The sequence below is a fragment of the Marmota flaviventris genome, chromosome 8 (assembly GCF_047511675.1).
Source record: "Marmota flaviventris isolate mMarFla1 chromosome 8, mMarFla1.hap1, whole genome shotgun sequence".
Taxonomy (NCBI): domain Eukaryota; kingdom Metazoa; phylum Chordata; class Mammalia; order Rodentia; family Sciuridae; genus Marmota; species Marmota flaviventris.
The window spans coordinates 123,170,362-123,187,045 of record NC_092505.1 but is presented as its reverse complement, the minus strand read 5'-3'; the positions used below and the strand labels follow the sequence as shown (position 1 = coordinate 123,187,045).

Below are 16,684 nucleotides of genomic sequence, written 5' to 3'. Positions count from 1 at the left end.
ATTTTGCTAGACTATTTTTTGGGCCTAAGAAGGAAAGATTTAAAATTTCAGAAGCACAAACTATAAAGGCCAACACTTGTATTCATTACATATAAATTAAGGATTTCTGTTTAACTGAGGATATAATCAACAAGGTTAATTTATAATGAAACTGGAGAACAGAGTTGCAATATCTAAAACCAGCCAATGAATAGTTTCTAGAATATACAAAGGATTCCTTTCCATAAATCAGTGAAAAAAAGATAGCAATCCCATTTTTAAAACAGGCAAAGAATACATTCTAGTACCAATAGTACAACAGAAAACTGAAATGTCCTAACAGGCCTACAAGTTAGTATGCAAACTCATTAGGAATCAGAGAAATGTGAATTAGACAATAATGTGACACATGGCACAGCCATTAAACCAGCCAGAGCTAGGAGGCTGAATAGTGCCAAATATGTTGGGGTTGGGGCTGGAGAGATAGGGGAGTTTGAGGGGGGGGGGTGAGCAGCCATCCTCAAGTACCAATGGCCCTATATACAGTCAAACACATTGAGTCTACACACACTCCGCCTCCTTCCATCTCTCATCCTAAGTGTATATCCTGAAGCAATTCTCACTGAGATCCACGAGGGGATTGTGTGGGGACACTGTAGGAAATCTGCATATCCATTAGTGAGAAGATGGAGAGGTGAGATGCAGCGGACAAACAGCATAAAATATTATGGAACCACTAGAAATAATTAAATGTTCACAGAAAATAGAAATGAAGGAAAAAAGACCACACAGATGAAGAAAAAAGCAGGGAACATAACACAATATATGACTTGTTACCATGCATCTCACGTTAAAATACAACACCACAAAACCATGCATAGCTCGTAAAAAAATATTAGCTTGAAACCTATCAGAACAGGTCCTTTGGAGGTAGAAGATAAAAGAGAAAGAAGATATTCACATGGGGGTGGGGTAGGGAGAGGGAATTGAAAGAAAAAAATACAATTGTAATATTTATTACTTGAAGATTGAGTAAAAATTTGCCTATGGAACCCTCTGGGCCTGGTGCTTTTGTGAGAAAGGGTAGTTCTTCACAATGCTGCCAATTTCATCAAGAAAAGTGGTCTCTTTAGATTTTCTGTCTATTCTGAAGTGAGTTTTGGTCTTTCATATTTTATTTTTTATTTTTATTTTTTGGTGCTGACCAGGGTCTGGAGCATTCTTTACCAGTGAACTAAATCCCCAGTCCACAATCTTTCAGTTTTTGAAAAAAATAGTAGTATTTACTTACATTTTCTCTGTATCACTGGCTGTTTCTTGCTTCTGATTTTAATTTTGTGTACTTATAATTTCTCACTTTGTCTTGATTTGCTAACTAGCACTTTCTCTATTGTATTTTTAAAGATCTAACTATTAAATTTCTTCCATTTTTCTATTTTTGATGCCATTAAATTGAGTATATAAATTAATACATTTTTGCTTTAACAATTTCTTTCTCCTATTATTCATCTACTTGTTTGACATTCCTTTTCCAACTTTAAATTTTTTAAATTTATTTTCATATTTTCTTTGTTAATGTTATTTAAGGGTATGAATATTTCCCGTGAGCCCTGTTTTAACTATACCCTTTAGGGTTTGTTAGTGTTGATTTTAAACTTTATTTTGATATAATTATAGAGTCACTTTAATTGTACTGCAAAAGCAGCACAGAGAGGGTTCATGTGCCCACCACCCAGCTTCCCTGACAGGTGACATGGTCTATAGAGCATTATCAAAACTAGGAAATTGGTGGTCGCAATTAATACCATTATGTATACTACAGCTCTTCGATTTCACCAGTTTTTTGAAACCCTCACTCTTTGTATATCTTTGTGATATTTAATCACATTATAGTCATATAACCCCCTCCCAGCTACTTGTTCCATCCCACAGAGGACCTCTGCTATGCTGTACCTGTATTGCTCCTTTTGGGTCATATCCTCCCATCCCTTTTCTAACCTCTGCAACCACTGATGTGCTCTCCATCGCCACAATTTTCACATTTATATACTGTCTATAAATGGATTCTATAGTATATAACTTTTGAGATTGGCTTTCACTTTGCACGATGCCCGTCCAAATCGTTGTATCAATAGTTTGTTCTTTTTTGTTTGGATATGCCAATTTGTTTAATCTTTCACTTACTGAAGGACATCTGGATTGCTTTTGGTCTTTGGCTATTACAAATAAAGTGGCTATCAACTTTCATGTATAGGTTTTTGTCTGAACATGGTTTCATTTCTCTGAGAAAATGCCTATATGCAGGCTTGCTGGGTTGCATAGTAAGTATGTTTAGTTTTTTAATAAAAACTGTCAGACTCATTTCCAGAAGGGCTCTATCATTTTTTATTCCTAGAAGCAGTGAATGAATGATCTAAAATCTCTGCATCCTTAGAAGCATTTAGTATTATCAGTATTTTAAATTTTAGCCATTCTCACAAGCAGGTAGCGGTACGTTATTGTGGTTTTTGTTTATTTGTGTGGTACTGGGGATCAAACCCAGGGCCTCACACATACTAGACAAGAAGCCTACCACTGAGCTATATCCCCAGTTCTTCCTAGTGTTTTTTAAAATTGAAGTTTACCAGTGGCAAGTGATGCTAAACATTTTTAAATGTGATCATTAGCTGTCCAGATGGCTTCATTGGTGAAGTGTCTGCTCCAGTCTTATGTTCATTTTCTGATTGGATTATCTTCCTCTTGTTAACTTTAAAAAGTTCTTTATTTATTTTGGATATGAGTTCTTGGGTAGTTATGTGATTTGCAAATATTTTCTCCTATGAAGTCTTTTTTTCTCATCTATTTCTAATCATTTTGCCATTTAAGATTTGATTTACAGTTTCATTTAAACATTTTTTTAACAAAATTGATGGATCACAAAAAGAAGGGAATCTATCAATAACACTGTGGCAGTCAGGAGAGATTACTCAGTGCTGACTGAAATGCGTCTTGCTTAGGTAGGATTTTTAACTACTGATTATTAAAAAATAGGTAGGGCTTGGGGGGAAGAAATCTGTGGGTGATTACAGGGACCTTGAGAGTTATCAATTAGGGGCTATAAAATAGTGAGTGTCCCAAAGTCCAAAATAGAAGAAAAATTTTAAAGACATCTTTAGGCATTATCTTAATACCTCATGAGGTGATGCAATGTCCCCTCATCTGGAGACAGCACCCTGTCAGAGGTGGCCTCTCCTGTGGGCCAAAGGTCACCACCTACTGCTGCGTGGCAGGAAGATTTCCTTAATACGGTCTGGAGTTTTCTCAGAAGGGCCATAAATGGTGACATGGTCAAGGTTGGGCTGATAACCACCTTGTTCAGGATATTAAGGAACTGCCTTGCTCAGTCCAGTACCCAGTAACTTAAGAGGATAAGGGCAACGTGAGGAGGGAGGGGAGACAAGGAGATCTGAGGTGTGCAACCTGGCTGGACTCCTCGTTGCCAAGAGCAGACCAAATTGAGTGGAATTAGGTAAGAGTTCATCAAGGAAGAGGAACTGTTTGAGCAAGTTCATTTGAATTTGCTAGAAAGGGAAGGACCAGGAATTTAAGGGAAAAATAAGAAGAAAATTAATGCCAGGTAGAACCACAAATTTCCTGTAAGAGAGAAAACTGGTTCCAACAGAAGGGCCTGTTCAGGAACTCCTTGACATCCAAACTGAAACACAGCCTCAAGGAAAGGTAAAGTCTTCAGCCACAAAGACCCAGGTGCCAATCCCAGTGCTTCCTCTTGGTTCTTCCTGTAAAGCCCTAAAGAACGGAGAGGAGGTCTTGCCACCAGCTGAGATGTCATATAAGTGAGGTCCAGGGGAACTAGCATGGAAGTCCTTCTTGGTTCCCATGGACATGCTGTCAATCCACACAGAGGTTACCCTGATTGTGTGCCTGGAAGTTCCTATATTAGTTATTGCTTTGTAACAAATTACCATAAAACGTAAGAGTTTAAAACAATATAAACACTTATCTTACAGCTCAATGGGGGGAGGAATGTGAGATTGACTTAGCTGGACTGAAGGCTGTGCTTTAAATGTGGCTCAGAGGCTACTGGGGAGAAGAGAGGGCTCAGTTACTCTCCTTGGGGACTCCCCAGAAGGCTGCCCAAGTGTCCTCGTGTCCTGGTGGCTGGCTTCCTGCACATCAGTGGTCCAAGGGAGACAGCAAAGAGGAAGCTCTTTCCTTTTGTGACCTGGCCTCAGAAGTTACATACATCACTTCTGCCATCATCAGGTTGGGGATAATATTTATCTCATAAGGTTGTTATAATAGGACATTTTTAGTTGTAAATAACGAGACCCCAAATCATTCGAATTAAGGGAAAATAAAGGATCTAATTGGCTTGGAAGTACAAAACCCAGGGTTTATCAGCTTCAGGCAAGGCTGAATCCAGCTGCTCAAATGATGAAGAACCTCTTCATGTCTTGACTCTACTTTTCCATACAGGAGATGTGATGTCTCTCAGCAACTCCAGGCCGACACTCTATTCCTTTAGCATACCTAAATGATAGAGAACATCATTCTCCCAGTAGTTGAGACTAATAACCCAAGGTTGTTATGCACCTGTCCCTGGATCAGGGCCCTAGAACTGGTTGGGAGCAAGAGAAGTTGATCCTGTCTGAACAGCACAGACTGAGTGTTAGTAATAGAAGAAAGGGAACAGGTGTGGAACAAACAAATTGGCAGTGGTTCTCTCCAACAATGATGAAGATGAAAGGAGGTGAAGAATGTAAACTGCCTGGCACTTGATGGAAAATCTTTTTCTGGAATCTTCTACTTTCCTCTCTTTTGGATCATTTGGTAAGACCTTTGATTCTCCCTTACTATTGTTGCATGAACCTGCCCTCCTCTCTTCCCACTGCCTCACAGCCCCACCACTTCCACACATTTCCCAGTATCTCTGTGACTCTACAAAGGCTCATGTGGATGGTTTACACCTGAGAAAGCTGGCTGCAGGTGGGTGGTAGAGCTAGCTCTCTGGGATGCTTGGAGATGCATGGTAGCCATGCTGCTGGGCTGCATGGTTCCTAGTGTATCCCTGGAGACTGGATCATCTGGTAGCTGAGGTAGACCAGATGGCTAGAATCACTATAGCTTCTCAGCTTCTGCATCTCAGCAACTTCCTGCTGCAGCACCCACAGGACAAGGAGCAGCCTTGGTTTTCTGAGCTTTGAGCTACAATGGGAAGTGCTGCCCAGCTCTGCAATGGTATTCATAGTGACACCAGATGGAGTTTGATTTTGTGCAGGTTCAGTCATTTGTCTTACGTTTTATTTATTTTTAACTAGCATTTTGAGAAGTTCTATGGTAGAGTATTTCAAACATGTACACATCCATACAGGGTAGTTGAATGAATTCCACAGACCCACGCCCAGCCTCAACATGTACCAATTCATTGCCAGTCTTGCTTTGTCTCCATTCCTGCTACTCCTTCTCTCCCCAATTATCTTGAAACAAATCTCACATGTTCTTCTTTTATCCATAAGAATTTTGGAGTGTGTGTTTAAAGGGTAAGAGCTTTCAAAATATTTGATCAAAATGTAATCATTCCACCTGAAAATGTATCAATATTCCAGTAGTTGCAAATATTCAGTTCGCAAATTTCCCTAATTGTCTCATATACTTTTTTGTTTGCTTTAGTTTATTATTTTTCAGTCCATTTGTTTGAATTAGAATTCAATAAGGGTCACCTAGTACAATCAGTGGGTATGTCTCCTGAGTCTCCCCCTCAGTATCTTTTTGTTTCTTGCAATTTATTTGTTGAAGGAAGCAGCTTGCCTGTGCTATAGGGCTTCTCCTGAGTTTTACTGATGGCATCTCTGTAATGTCCTTTAACTTGTCCTTCTGTCCCTGCATTTTCAGTAAATTTGTTGCTAGATCCAAAGTCTTGATTGAGTTTGGCATTGATTCCTTGGCAAGACCACTCACTGGGGCTGCTGTGAGGAAAATACAAACATGCCCTGGTGGCCTCTGTTTGGGGATGTTAACAGCCATCGATGATCATTCTCTCAATCCATTACCATTGATTCAATCCATTCATCCCATCCATTAATTCATTAAGAATTTACTCAGTTTTACTATGAAAACATATTCTCGTCTTAAAATAACTTTTAAGTCATACAACATGGTACAAAAGAAAAAGGAAAAGTGCTTTCCCCCCAGCCCACTAAGTTCTTCTCTTTATAAGTAGCTGCATTTAAAGGTTTTATGTATTTGCAATGATTTTAAAAATTGACATAATTACTTCAGAAAGGTGAGTGGGGAAGTAGATGGTAAGTGCAGTCCCCCGCACAAAGTCAGGTGGTTTTGTACAAAACAAATCTATTGTTTGGATAAAGCTCCTATAAGTATATTAAATATAGTATTTTACTTATATAAACATTACATAAAACAATGGCAACACAACCATAAAGGAGCTATCAAGAGGTACATGATTAATTACCAAGTGAGTGGCTATTTTTAAAAAAGATTCATTTAGTTTAAAGTAACACAACCTCCCAGGTTTAAACCTGAAGGAGAAATGTGATAGGAAGCTCTGGGAATAACGCTTGGAGTCTTGCAGTGGGGACCGTCAGTGGGCCTGACAGAGGATGGTCATGTCCCAAATCTGAAAAGCCACCAGAGCATGGCAGCAGCCTTCCCAGGCTTCCCTCTGCACGTTTGTGTCCTTCCCTCCACCCCCACTGCAGATCATCTTTCTCTCCCTTTCCATACATGGGGCACAAAACAATCCTCCTGCCTCTCTCCTGCCCCATCCCCAGACTCTAGGTTACCAATTCAAGCAACTGCAGAGACTGACCAACTTCTCTGGATTTCAGGTCCAGGTTCTCAGGAGAGATCATCTGATTGGCCCTCGTGGGTCACGTGTCCATCTGCCCCTGTCCAATCAGCTGTGGCTGATGGGCCAGGCTGCAAAGCACAGCCTGGGTGGCAGCCCCCTCTCTTCACCCCACTCACTGTGGGTATGAAGAGTCGGTGAGGGGCTCAGCTTAGCAAAGGATGAGGGAGGTGAGATGGTAAGACGTCCCGGCCAAGATGTGGCTTTCAGAGTTCTTATTTGCAAACAGAACCTCCTGTCATTTAGGTAGAAAAGGAATTTGTTACAGGATCCTAGGGCTTCTTCAAATCTCTACAGAGTTGAGCTACAATCAGTCTATACAGCAGTACTACTCAGAGTCCACTGCCAGTGTAGACAGAGCCCGTGACACTCATCACCAGGAACTAGAAGTTCTGCCATGATGCCATTCCAAAGCCAGTTCTCCTGCTGCCACCATTTCCAGAGGATCATCAGTTCCATACAATGCACCTTCTGGACCCGGTTATCTCCCCAAATCTCTCTATGGAGCTTATCAAAATGAGAGCACCATGTTCTCATGCCTGGAGCATGGTTGCAAGGTAGGCTAGGAAGTGTGTTGTTCCTTCTATGAATACCTCAGAGAGGTGGAATTCCTAATGAAGGAAATTCCCCAAACATGAGGCAATTGTTCCCAAGACTGTGGGCAGCCACAACTGTGACCAGCCTTCACTAGAGGCATCTAAGACATAAGATAGAGTGAAGCCAGGGTGATTGTTAAGGGGAGATGGTGATAAGTGACAGGGGAGGGGTGACTGAAGAGGGATTTGTTAATGAGTACAAAATTATAGTTAGGAGGAATAAATGCCAGCGTTCTATATAGCACAGTAGAGCAAATTTAATTAATAAGAACTTACTATATATGTCAAAATATCTAGAGGAGAGGATTTTGAATGTTCCCAGCACAAAGAAACAATAAAATTTCCAGGTGTTGGATATGCTAATCATCCCTATTGATCATGGTACATTATATTCCTATATTGAAATATTACACTGTTCCCCATAAATATGTATAATTATCATGTATAGATTTTTAAAAAGATTGGAAATCAAGTATTAGGAGTCCGACCAGGGCCTCCAAAGGGGCGTGCAGTGTTGGGGGTGGGAAACTTTCTGATCCAGGCATCATGTTCTCGAAGGGCTTTTCAACTTTTGATATTTCTCCAAAGGAAATTACATGTGGAGGTTGCAAAAGGACAGCAATGGGACTGGGTGAAGTTCATTCTCCATCTTTAAACTTGTGTGCCGTGATGGGCCCAGCCTGCCTCAGGTACACCATGATTTCATACACTTTATAAACACTATAATTATCTTGGAACTAGCATTACTTCAGCATATAACATTGTATTTCTGTGTGCTATTTAATTTGATTCATGTGACTATGTAAAATGACCCTTGAGCCCTTGAGGTTTTTTTTTTTTTGAATTTTGGTCAAGTATTTCCAAAAGGAGAAATGGCTAGGATTACCCTCAAGAGGTTCAGAGTGCCAAGAAAAGAGAAGGGATCTTGGGGGATGTTGGGGGAAGTAGACATAGAGGACCCCCAACTTGTCCCTGAAGGACTGTAGGGTTCATTGTGATTATTGGTGTGGGGATGGGGAATGACATCGTGGGTATGTGTCTGTCTTAGAGAAAATGGATTCAATTTTTACAAAGAGACAGCCATCCTATCCCGTCTTAAATCTCTATGAGAAGAAAGTTATTCCTGTGATATGGATGAGTGGCAGGCTCTCTCCACCTTCTGTTGACCCAGCCCCACAGGTCACCAGCTCAGAGGTGATGGAGAAGTCCCTGGGAATGCATGGTTATGAAAGCCCGAGATCTGCAGGTGGGGTTGCATGGGGTGGGTGATTGGTTCTGCCAATATTGTCATAGATAAGGGACATTTAGGAGAGTTGAGCAGAGTTTAATTGCAGTGTTGAGTTGTTTAATTTGCATCTGTGAGGAGCGGTAGTGGTGTCCTAGTTAATTGAGACAGAGATTATAAATTAGGCCTTCCAGAAAGGTCCTTGGGGTTCACCTGGTCGGACTTCTCTTGTAGGAAGGTTTGAAGGCTGCCCAGAGGATGACTGTTTAGCAGTCTTGGGGGCTTAGAGCCTGAAATCTACCCTCTCACTGTCCCTGCAGTTATAGGTCACCCTGTCTGTGCAGCAGAAATGCCCACATTGTGTGTGTTGGTGGGGGCGGGCAAAGAATCTGTACGTGGGTTTGTATCCCCAGATCTCTGTTCCTCCCTGGCTTTTTTTGAGCTTGGTTCCTTCACTTTCTCTTTACCTTTTGGACAAAAAGTCATGTTGATTCCAAAGAGTGCCTTCTGGATCCTTTTTGGTTGTTTAACTCACATATAAATGGGCTTGTTAAATGGTAGGCGCTATTCAAATCTCCTAGCAAGGAATATCTATCTTTCCATTACCTACCTCCCTACATCTGCTCCAAGTTGGCCATAGGTAATCAGATTCATTTAATGCTCACCCAAATGAGGAATTGTTAGCCTTGACTGACAGATGAATAAACTGAGGTGCAGCGAGGTGGCTCAACTTCTTCAACCTCTCAGTGCTGGGAGCTGGTGGGAGCCCCAGCCATGTGGTTCTTGAGCTGAGCCACTCACTCAACCGTTTCTCCCTGCCTGTGTTCAGGGGGGGTCTGCCACTGCCCTGGGCTTGGCCTCAGCACCTCCCCACGTGAGTTATTGCACACGACAGTGCTGGTTTTTGAAAGTTTGAAGTTATGTGATGTAAATAGATCATGGTCTCACTTAGAGCATCTATTGAAATATTGGAAACCCCAGTTCAAAAAAATGCCCCAAATCACAGGGCATGGTGGCACACACCTGTTATCCCAGCGATGCTGAGGCAGGAGGATTTCCAAAGCCAGCCTCTGCATCTTTTTTTTTTTTTTTGGTACCAGGGATTGAATTCAGCGGCATTCCCAGCCACATTCCCAGCCCTATTTTGTATTTTATTTAGAGACAGGGTCTCACTGAGTTGCTTAGAGCCTCGACGTTGTTGAGGCTGGCTTGGTACTGGAGATCCTCCTGCCTCAGCCTCCTATGCCACTGGGATTACAGGTGTGTGCCACCAAGCCCTGCTCAGCCTCAGCCTCTTAGGGAGACCCTAAGCAACTTAGCAAGACCTTGGGCTAAGAATGTGACTGAGTGGTTAAGGGCCCCTGGGTTCAATCCTAGGTACAAAACAAAGTAAAACAACAACAATAACAAAAACAACAAACACCAATTCTGTGGCAGACCCAGGGAATTTTGAGATGTGGTGACAGGGGCACCAGGTGAACTACATCCCTTGTCAGTCCTGATGAGTGTCACAATACTTCGGACATCCAGTGGACGGTTCTATTTGCAGTGCCCAGTTATCAGGCACTGTTAGAATCCAAAATACTTAATACACTCAACCCAGTGACCATGACATCCAAGTGTGGGTCAAGTGGGGGGCTTGCAGCTGAGCTCTAAAAATGGAGCTGACATCAGAGACTTTGGCCTGGAGGTGAGAGGGGCTGGAGGGCTGTAGAGAAGGCTGATTTTGGAGCAGGCCTTCCCCAGGGTTTTGGAGACAGCGCTGCAAAAATGAAAAGCAGCGTTCAAGCCAAAAGCCTGTCGTTGAGGTTACAGGATCACACACGACGAGAGACGATCCTCCCACTTTACGTCTATTTCTTTGGGAAGATCATTCTCGTATGAGATGAACTTTGAGTTAAATGTGATTTTCCTGTGCTAAGCTCCCACCTGGTATTCCTCCTTCTCTGTCTCATTCCTACTGAGAGAATGGCTGCCAGATGAATTCAGCTCAAAGGCCGATCAGGTCACTCTCCTGCTCAAAAACCTCCAGTGGCTCCCCATTGCCCACAAAAATGTGTCCTTCTTTCCAAGCTATTTAATTAGAATGAGGCTGAGTCTCCCATGGGGGAGAGGACCAGAGGCTCCTGAAGGTGGGACCCCAGCTCCTCCCTGACATGCACGCACTCAGGCTACCAGGGCCAAACCTTGGAATCTGCCATCAAGACTTAACTGTTGGGCTGGGGATGTGGCTCAAGCGGTAGCGTGCTCGCCTGGCATGCATGAGGCCCGGGTTCGATCCTCAGCACCACATACAAACAAAGATGTTGTGTCCGCCGAAAACTAAAAAATAAAATATTAAAATATTAAAATTCTCTCTCTCTCTCTCTCTCTCTCTCCTCTCTCTTTAATAATAATAAAAAAGACTTAACTGTTGGGCAAGGCATTTATGTTTGGAGTGGAGTTCTGATGGGGGTCTCAATACCTGGGACAGGACAGGATGGAAATTTGATTGCCCAACAGATATGGCACTCCGTCAGTGCCTGGCACATTATATGCCTTCATTAAATGTTGGTATGATGAATGAATGGTTGGTACAAGAATCTCTGCAACATCAGGGGCAGAGACCAAGGCTACGGAGGTGTAGGGGTCTCCAGGGTCTTAGGCAATTCTACGTTTTTTTCATTTCCTTGGTCTAGGCTGGGGAAATAGCTTCTATGATAAATGATGTCCCTGAAGCAGGGTTTCTCGGTCTTGTCCCTATGGACATTGTGGGCTGGATACTTCCATGTTGTGGGGGAGTATCTCTCCTGTGCACGGCAGGACGGTCAGCAACATCCCTGGCCTCTAAAAATAGATGCCATGGCACCTCTCCATCCCATGTCGTGAAATCAAAAGTCTCCAGACACCGCTATTCCCCAGAGTGGGGGGCAGGGCTGAATTACTCCCAGGTGAGAACCGGGTAGCTGTCCTCAATGCCAACTACATGTTAGAACCACTTAGGAACTCTAAAAAAATAAAGATGCTGGAATTTTGAGATATGCATCTATAATTGGACAGGGCATTTTGAAAGCTCCTCAGGTGGTTCTAACCTGTAGTCAGGTCTGAGAGCCTGGTCTGGTGCTTGGCTGTCTGCAGGTTTTATATGCATCACAGGTTACATAACTACCTGTGCAGCAGGTGAGGCAGGTTATTATTGTAGTTTTCTGGCTGGAGAAGTGAGATGCAGAGGGGCGTGGTAGTGTCCCATGGGTGGCAAACTTGGGATTTGAACTCAGCTCACGTGGATCCTAACCCCATACTATTTCCAAGAAATAGGGCACAGCTGACCAGATTCTCAGGTGGATTCTCTTTTCACTTTGCTTTCCCTATCCGTGGTCTCCCTCCTCCTCCCTCCTTCAGTTTCCCTGAGTTGCCTTATGCAAAGCTCCAGCTAGTGATCATTTACACTTCAGTGAGAACACAAGGCTGCTCGCCCTTTTCTAGGGGGATTTGCAAGATCGGCCTCCTCTACAACAGTGGAAAGAAAAGCTTTATATCAGCCTCTCAGTGGGCTGAGGAGGGTGAAATATGTGTTCACGACTCTTCTGAAATCAATTCCAATAGGTAGTTGCTTTTGATTAAGGTTTAATCTCATTCTAGATTTGGGGATGACAATTCTGTCTAGTTCCATTTCATTCACAATGTTGTGTGCAGTGCAGTTGTGACATCATTCTGTCAGTAAGACCTCCTTGACTAGGTCCTCTGTTCTTCTGTGGCCCTCACAATACCAGCTCTGGCTGGACATGGAATGTGGTGAGTACTTAACTCACAGATGCTGGGATGTCAGGCCACGCATGCTCAGAACCTAGCCTGTGCCCCGGGGATAACACACAGCATGCAACCCGGCTGAATCTGCAGATGCATGTCTGAATGTCTCCCTTCTGCCTGGGGGAGGCATCAGGAACAGCTGACCTCAGAAACCCTGGAGGAAAGTGAGCAGTGGAATATGAAACTTCTTCAAAACGATGTCTCAGACAGAGATCGCTTTATTGAAATGGCTTTGTTTGAAGAAAAAGAGAAAAGATAAAGTGAAGAGACAGACTCCGCTAACAGGTGCCTGGGAGTGGCTGGACACTTCTGTCCCACGCCGCACAGAGGCGGATCTGCCTCAGGTCCATGCTGCTCATTCCTTGAGACCAAAGTCGTCCGCTGGCCTCAGTGCACTTTCTTGAACACTTGCTTGCAGACCACGCCCTGCACTCTCATCTCCTGCAGCAGAAGCAGATGCTGTGGTTCACCAGAGTCATGTCAGAGCATCTAGGGGCAGGAGCTTTGAAAACACCCAGTGGCTGCTACTGTTCCCCATGACTTGATTTCATGAAATCCTTAGAAAGTCAACTGAACGGGGTCAGCAGAGATCAGTCTCTCCGCATCCTGTAGACAGAGGTGGCTGGGGGAATAGATGTGGATCAGAGTGGCCAATAGGCCCCGTTGATGCTTCCCCACCCTGCTATCTTGGAGAGGCCAAAAAGCTTTGGAAGCTGTAGGCCTGAGCCCAGGATAGAGTCTGTGCCTGGGATTGGAAGGAACTGGGCACAGATACATGGCTCAGTAGGTTTCTGCAGAACGGGGTTGCAGTGTGGTACCAGGATGCCAAACTTGAGCCCCAAGCTGGAGTTACCTATGGAGCTTGGAAATGCCTGGGTCTCACACTAGCCTGGTACACCAGTGTCTCAGTGGGTGGAATTCTGGAATCACTATTACTAAAAGCCTTCTGGGCGGTTCTAAAATGTAGCCATAACCTTCCCATAGGCCCAGCCCCAGCCCCTGCTCAGCCTGTGTTGAGTGAGGCCAGGTGCAACCACAGTCCTATCGCCATGTCTTCCAAGTTTTTATGAAGGAGACTGGAAATCTGAATATTTGTAGGGCATCTCCTAACTTTTAAAATGGCTGGCTGAAGAAGTCTGGAGCTCTTTGAGGGCGAGATGAAGCAGGCCTATGGCCCCTAGTTTGCAACCTCTGGCATAGAGCCACAGAACTTTGAGCTCAGAGGACAACGAAGGTCACTTCATCTACTCTTTTCTCTGCAGTCAAGGAACAAAGGCCCAGGAGGACACTGGCTCAAGGTTGGGTCTGGACTCTCTGCATTAGGCTGGCCACCTCCAAATGTAACCCCCCATGCCTTTCCCCAGTGTTCACACTTCTCAAAGCTCTTGAAGACCATAGATCTTTGCAGAACTCCTGTGTGTTCTTAGGCAAGTGAGGCTGAGGGAAGGAAGGAGCTACCCAAGGACACCTGGTGAGTGGCCTGGGATCAGAGCTCAGGTCACCTGGACCACTCTCTGGGGTAGAGAAGTTACAGGAGGTCTTGGCTTGAGGACATGTGCCTTATGAACTCTCCAGGAGCCAAGGTCTCTGCTGTGGTTCTGTATATGCTTTTCCCAGAGGGTAGACAGAGCAAGTGGCTTTAACCTGATGTCCCAGGGTAGAGAACAGGGTGGCTACAGTTTCCCCTGAGCTGGGAAAAGCTTTTCCTTCCCCTGTCATAGGCTTAGGTCATATCTTAGAAAAGGCTGGAGAATTTTCCTTGGCTACCAGTCACAAATATCCTCATCACCAGAATAGGAACCATATTCCTATTTTTATTTATTTATTTTTGGTACTAAGGATTAAATCCAGGGGTCTTAATCACTGAGCCACAGCTCCAGCACTTTTTATTTTTTATTTGGAGACAGGCTTTTTCTAAGTTGCTTAGGAGCTCACTAATTTGCTAAGGCTAGCCTTGATCTTGTGATCCTCCTTTCTGAGCCTCCCAAATCACTGGGATTACAGGTGTGTGCTATCATGCCTGGCTCATATTCCTACTCTGAGATACTAGAAAGAGAGGAAAAGTGGGCTCATTGCTGATGATTAGAAGATGCATCTCCTCTTCTGCTTCCTTTGATGGGCAACTGGGTCACCTACACCTTGAGAACTCACGGCCTGGTCTTTAAAGTCACTTGAGCCTTCGTTCCAGGCCCTTGGAATAGAAGCTTCAGAGCAGAATCAAGGCCCAGCCACTGTGGGTGCCTCTTTCCAAGATCCATCCAGACTTCCAGAGTGACAAAGGACCTCTGGGGCACACCTGTCCCCACCTAGGAACCTACCAGGTGCAGCTCATCACCCTCAATCCACTGGGTCCAGCCGCGTCCCTCCTTCTCGCCCTTCTGCACGCACTCGAGTTTGTCGCCGTCCCAGCTCACTGTGGTCTGCCAAGCAAGAAGCAGAGTTGTCAGCTGTGAGTGTGCAGCCCCTGGGGAGTAGGGGAGGGGACAGCCCCCAACCTTGATAATGTAGGATGTGCTCACGTCCATTTTACTACAGAAAATTTGCAGCCCAATAGTCCCTGTCTACCACATGCTTTTATTAAAGTGTGCAAATCAGTTTTAAAATTTATGAAAACCTTCACAAATTTCATTTAAAAAGAATAATTAGGAGGGAAAATGTCGTTGGGTTGGGCTGTGATTGCAAGGATTGAGAACGGGGTTGAGGAGAGGGGCCGCTGAGGCCTGAGCACAGACTGGTGAGGATGATTGTTTTCCTGCATCTTGCTGGCAGGGGGTGGACGTCTCAGAGTACCTTCCTGTCCCTTTATCATTTAATCCATCCACCCATGGTTTCAACCATTGCTAGGTTCTGGGACATCCCAAAACACCCCACTTCTGCCCTCAAAGAGTCTTCATCTCCCAGGAGAATGATCTTAGGTCTAAATAGCCAGCTATAGGTATAGGTGGCAGCCAGTAGCCACCTGTCTGCTCCACCAGGCCCTCTCTGTGCTGGGTCTAACTCCTCCTGATTGTCCACCTGGAGTGTGGATTGGCATCTCGTTTTGACAGACACAGGGCTGACGACACCTCTCAGAGCCCACATCCCCCTTTGAGCCCTCTCTCCTCCCCTGAGCGCAGTGTGTCCTGCTGGGGGCTGAGCAGGCTGCAGGGAAGTCAAGTCGTAGCAAGCCCACCCAGGAACATGGGGTCAAAACAGTGTGGGAATTCAGAGGCAAGGCAGTCCTAGGTCCTGAGCATGGCAGTGAGCACCTGGCTTTGATTGGCCCCATGTCCCAAGACTAGGTGCATGAAGGTGCAGCGGGCATGTGTCCATCATGTTTGTGGCTTCTCACCCCCTTTTGAATAGCCTCCCCAATGGGGCAGCTCCTCATTGTGAGCCCTGCATCCCCAGTACCATGGGAAGAACTCCGCCCCTGCTCACGGTGTGGCTCTGAGCAAGTCCACTCCTGCTCTGGGCCTTGCATTCCTATCTTCCATGTGAGGTCAGTAACTCGCAGGCCTTGGCTGTTGAGAGCGAAGGTTCTAAATTCTTGCCTGCCCACCTTACTCAGCTAAGGGTCAGGGAAGTTAGCAATGGTCTGATACAGATTTGGGAGAGAGAGGGAAATCTGGGAACTGAGTGGAGTGGGTGGGGTACCTCCCTCCTGGAGGACCACCGCCCCTCCTCTCCTCACTGCCCACCCATGCCCACCAGCCTCCCTTCTGGACTTGCTGACCACTACCGCCCTCTGCTGTTGGGGTGAGGCCTGGGCTGAGATACACAGGAAGTAGGCAGGGGGAGCAAGGTGTTTTCCCTGGCTTTACATAGGCTTAAGAGTGACCTCTGCTCTTGGAACCTGTTCCCAGAGGGAGACAGGGCACAAAGAGAGCTGGGAGTAGCCGGGAGACGTGGCTTCTCTCCCTGGTTCAGAGACTCACTCAGAGCCCACATCTAGCCCCAGTGCAGCAAGGTCCCACCTCCAGAACAGAACAGTGTGGTCAATGTCTGATGAGACTGTCACAGCTAAAGGCTTAGGCCACAGACATGGCAAGAAGCCCATTCTCTGGGTGTCATCTGTGCCAGGCTTGCGATGGGAAACGGAGACCCCAAATCAGTCCTCAACCTCAAGGAGTTCCTAAGAACACGGGATCCCCGAGCACGGATCTCCCCTCCGTGTTTATTCAGAAATCCACTCGGCATATGAAGGCCCCTGACTTCTCCAGAGGAGCAAGAGGACTTGCTTGTCCT

General features: G+C 45.0%; 1 protein-coding gene across 1 annotated transcript in view; it reads right to left on the bottom strand.

Annotated features, from left to right (window-relative positions):
* Window positions 1-12,674: 12,674 nt before the first annotated feature.
* Window positions 12,675-16,684, bottom strand: part of Rbp1 (retinol binding protein 1) — a 111,826-nt gene continuing 107,816 nt past the window's right edge. Inside the window, 2 exon segments of the mRNA XM_027933545.2 lie at window positions 12,675-12,898; window positions 14,776-14,877. Of these exon segments, the coding sequence (XP_027789346.2) occupies window positions 12,845-12,898; window positions 14,776-14,877 (156 nt within the window). The 3' untranslated portion in view covers window positions 12,675-12,844.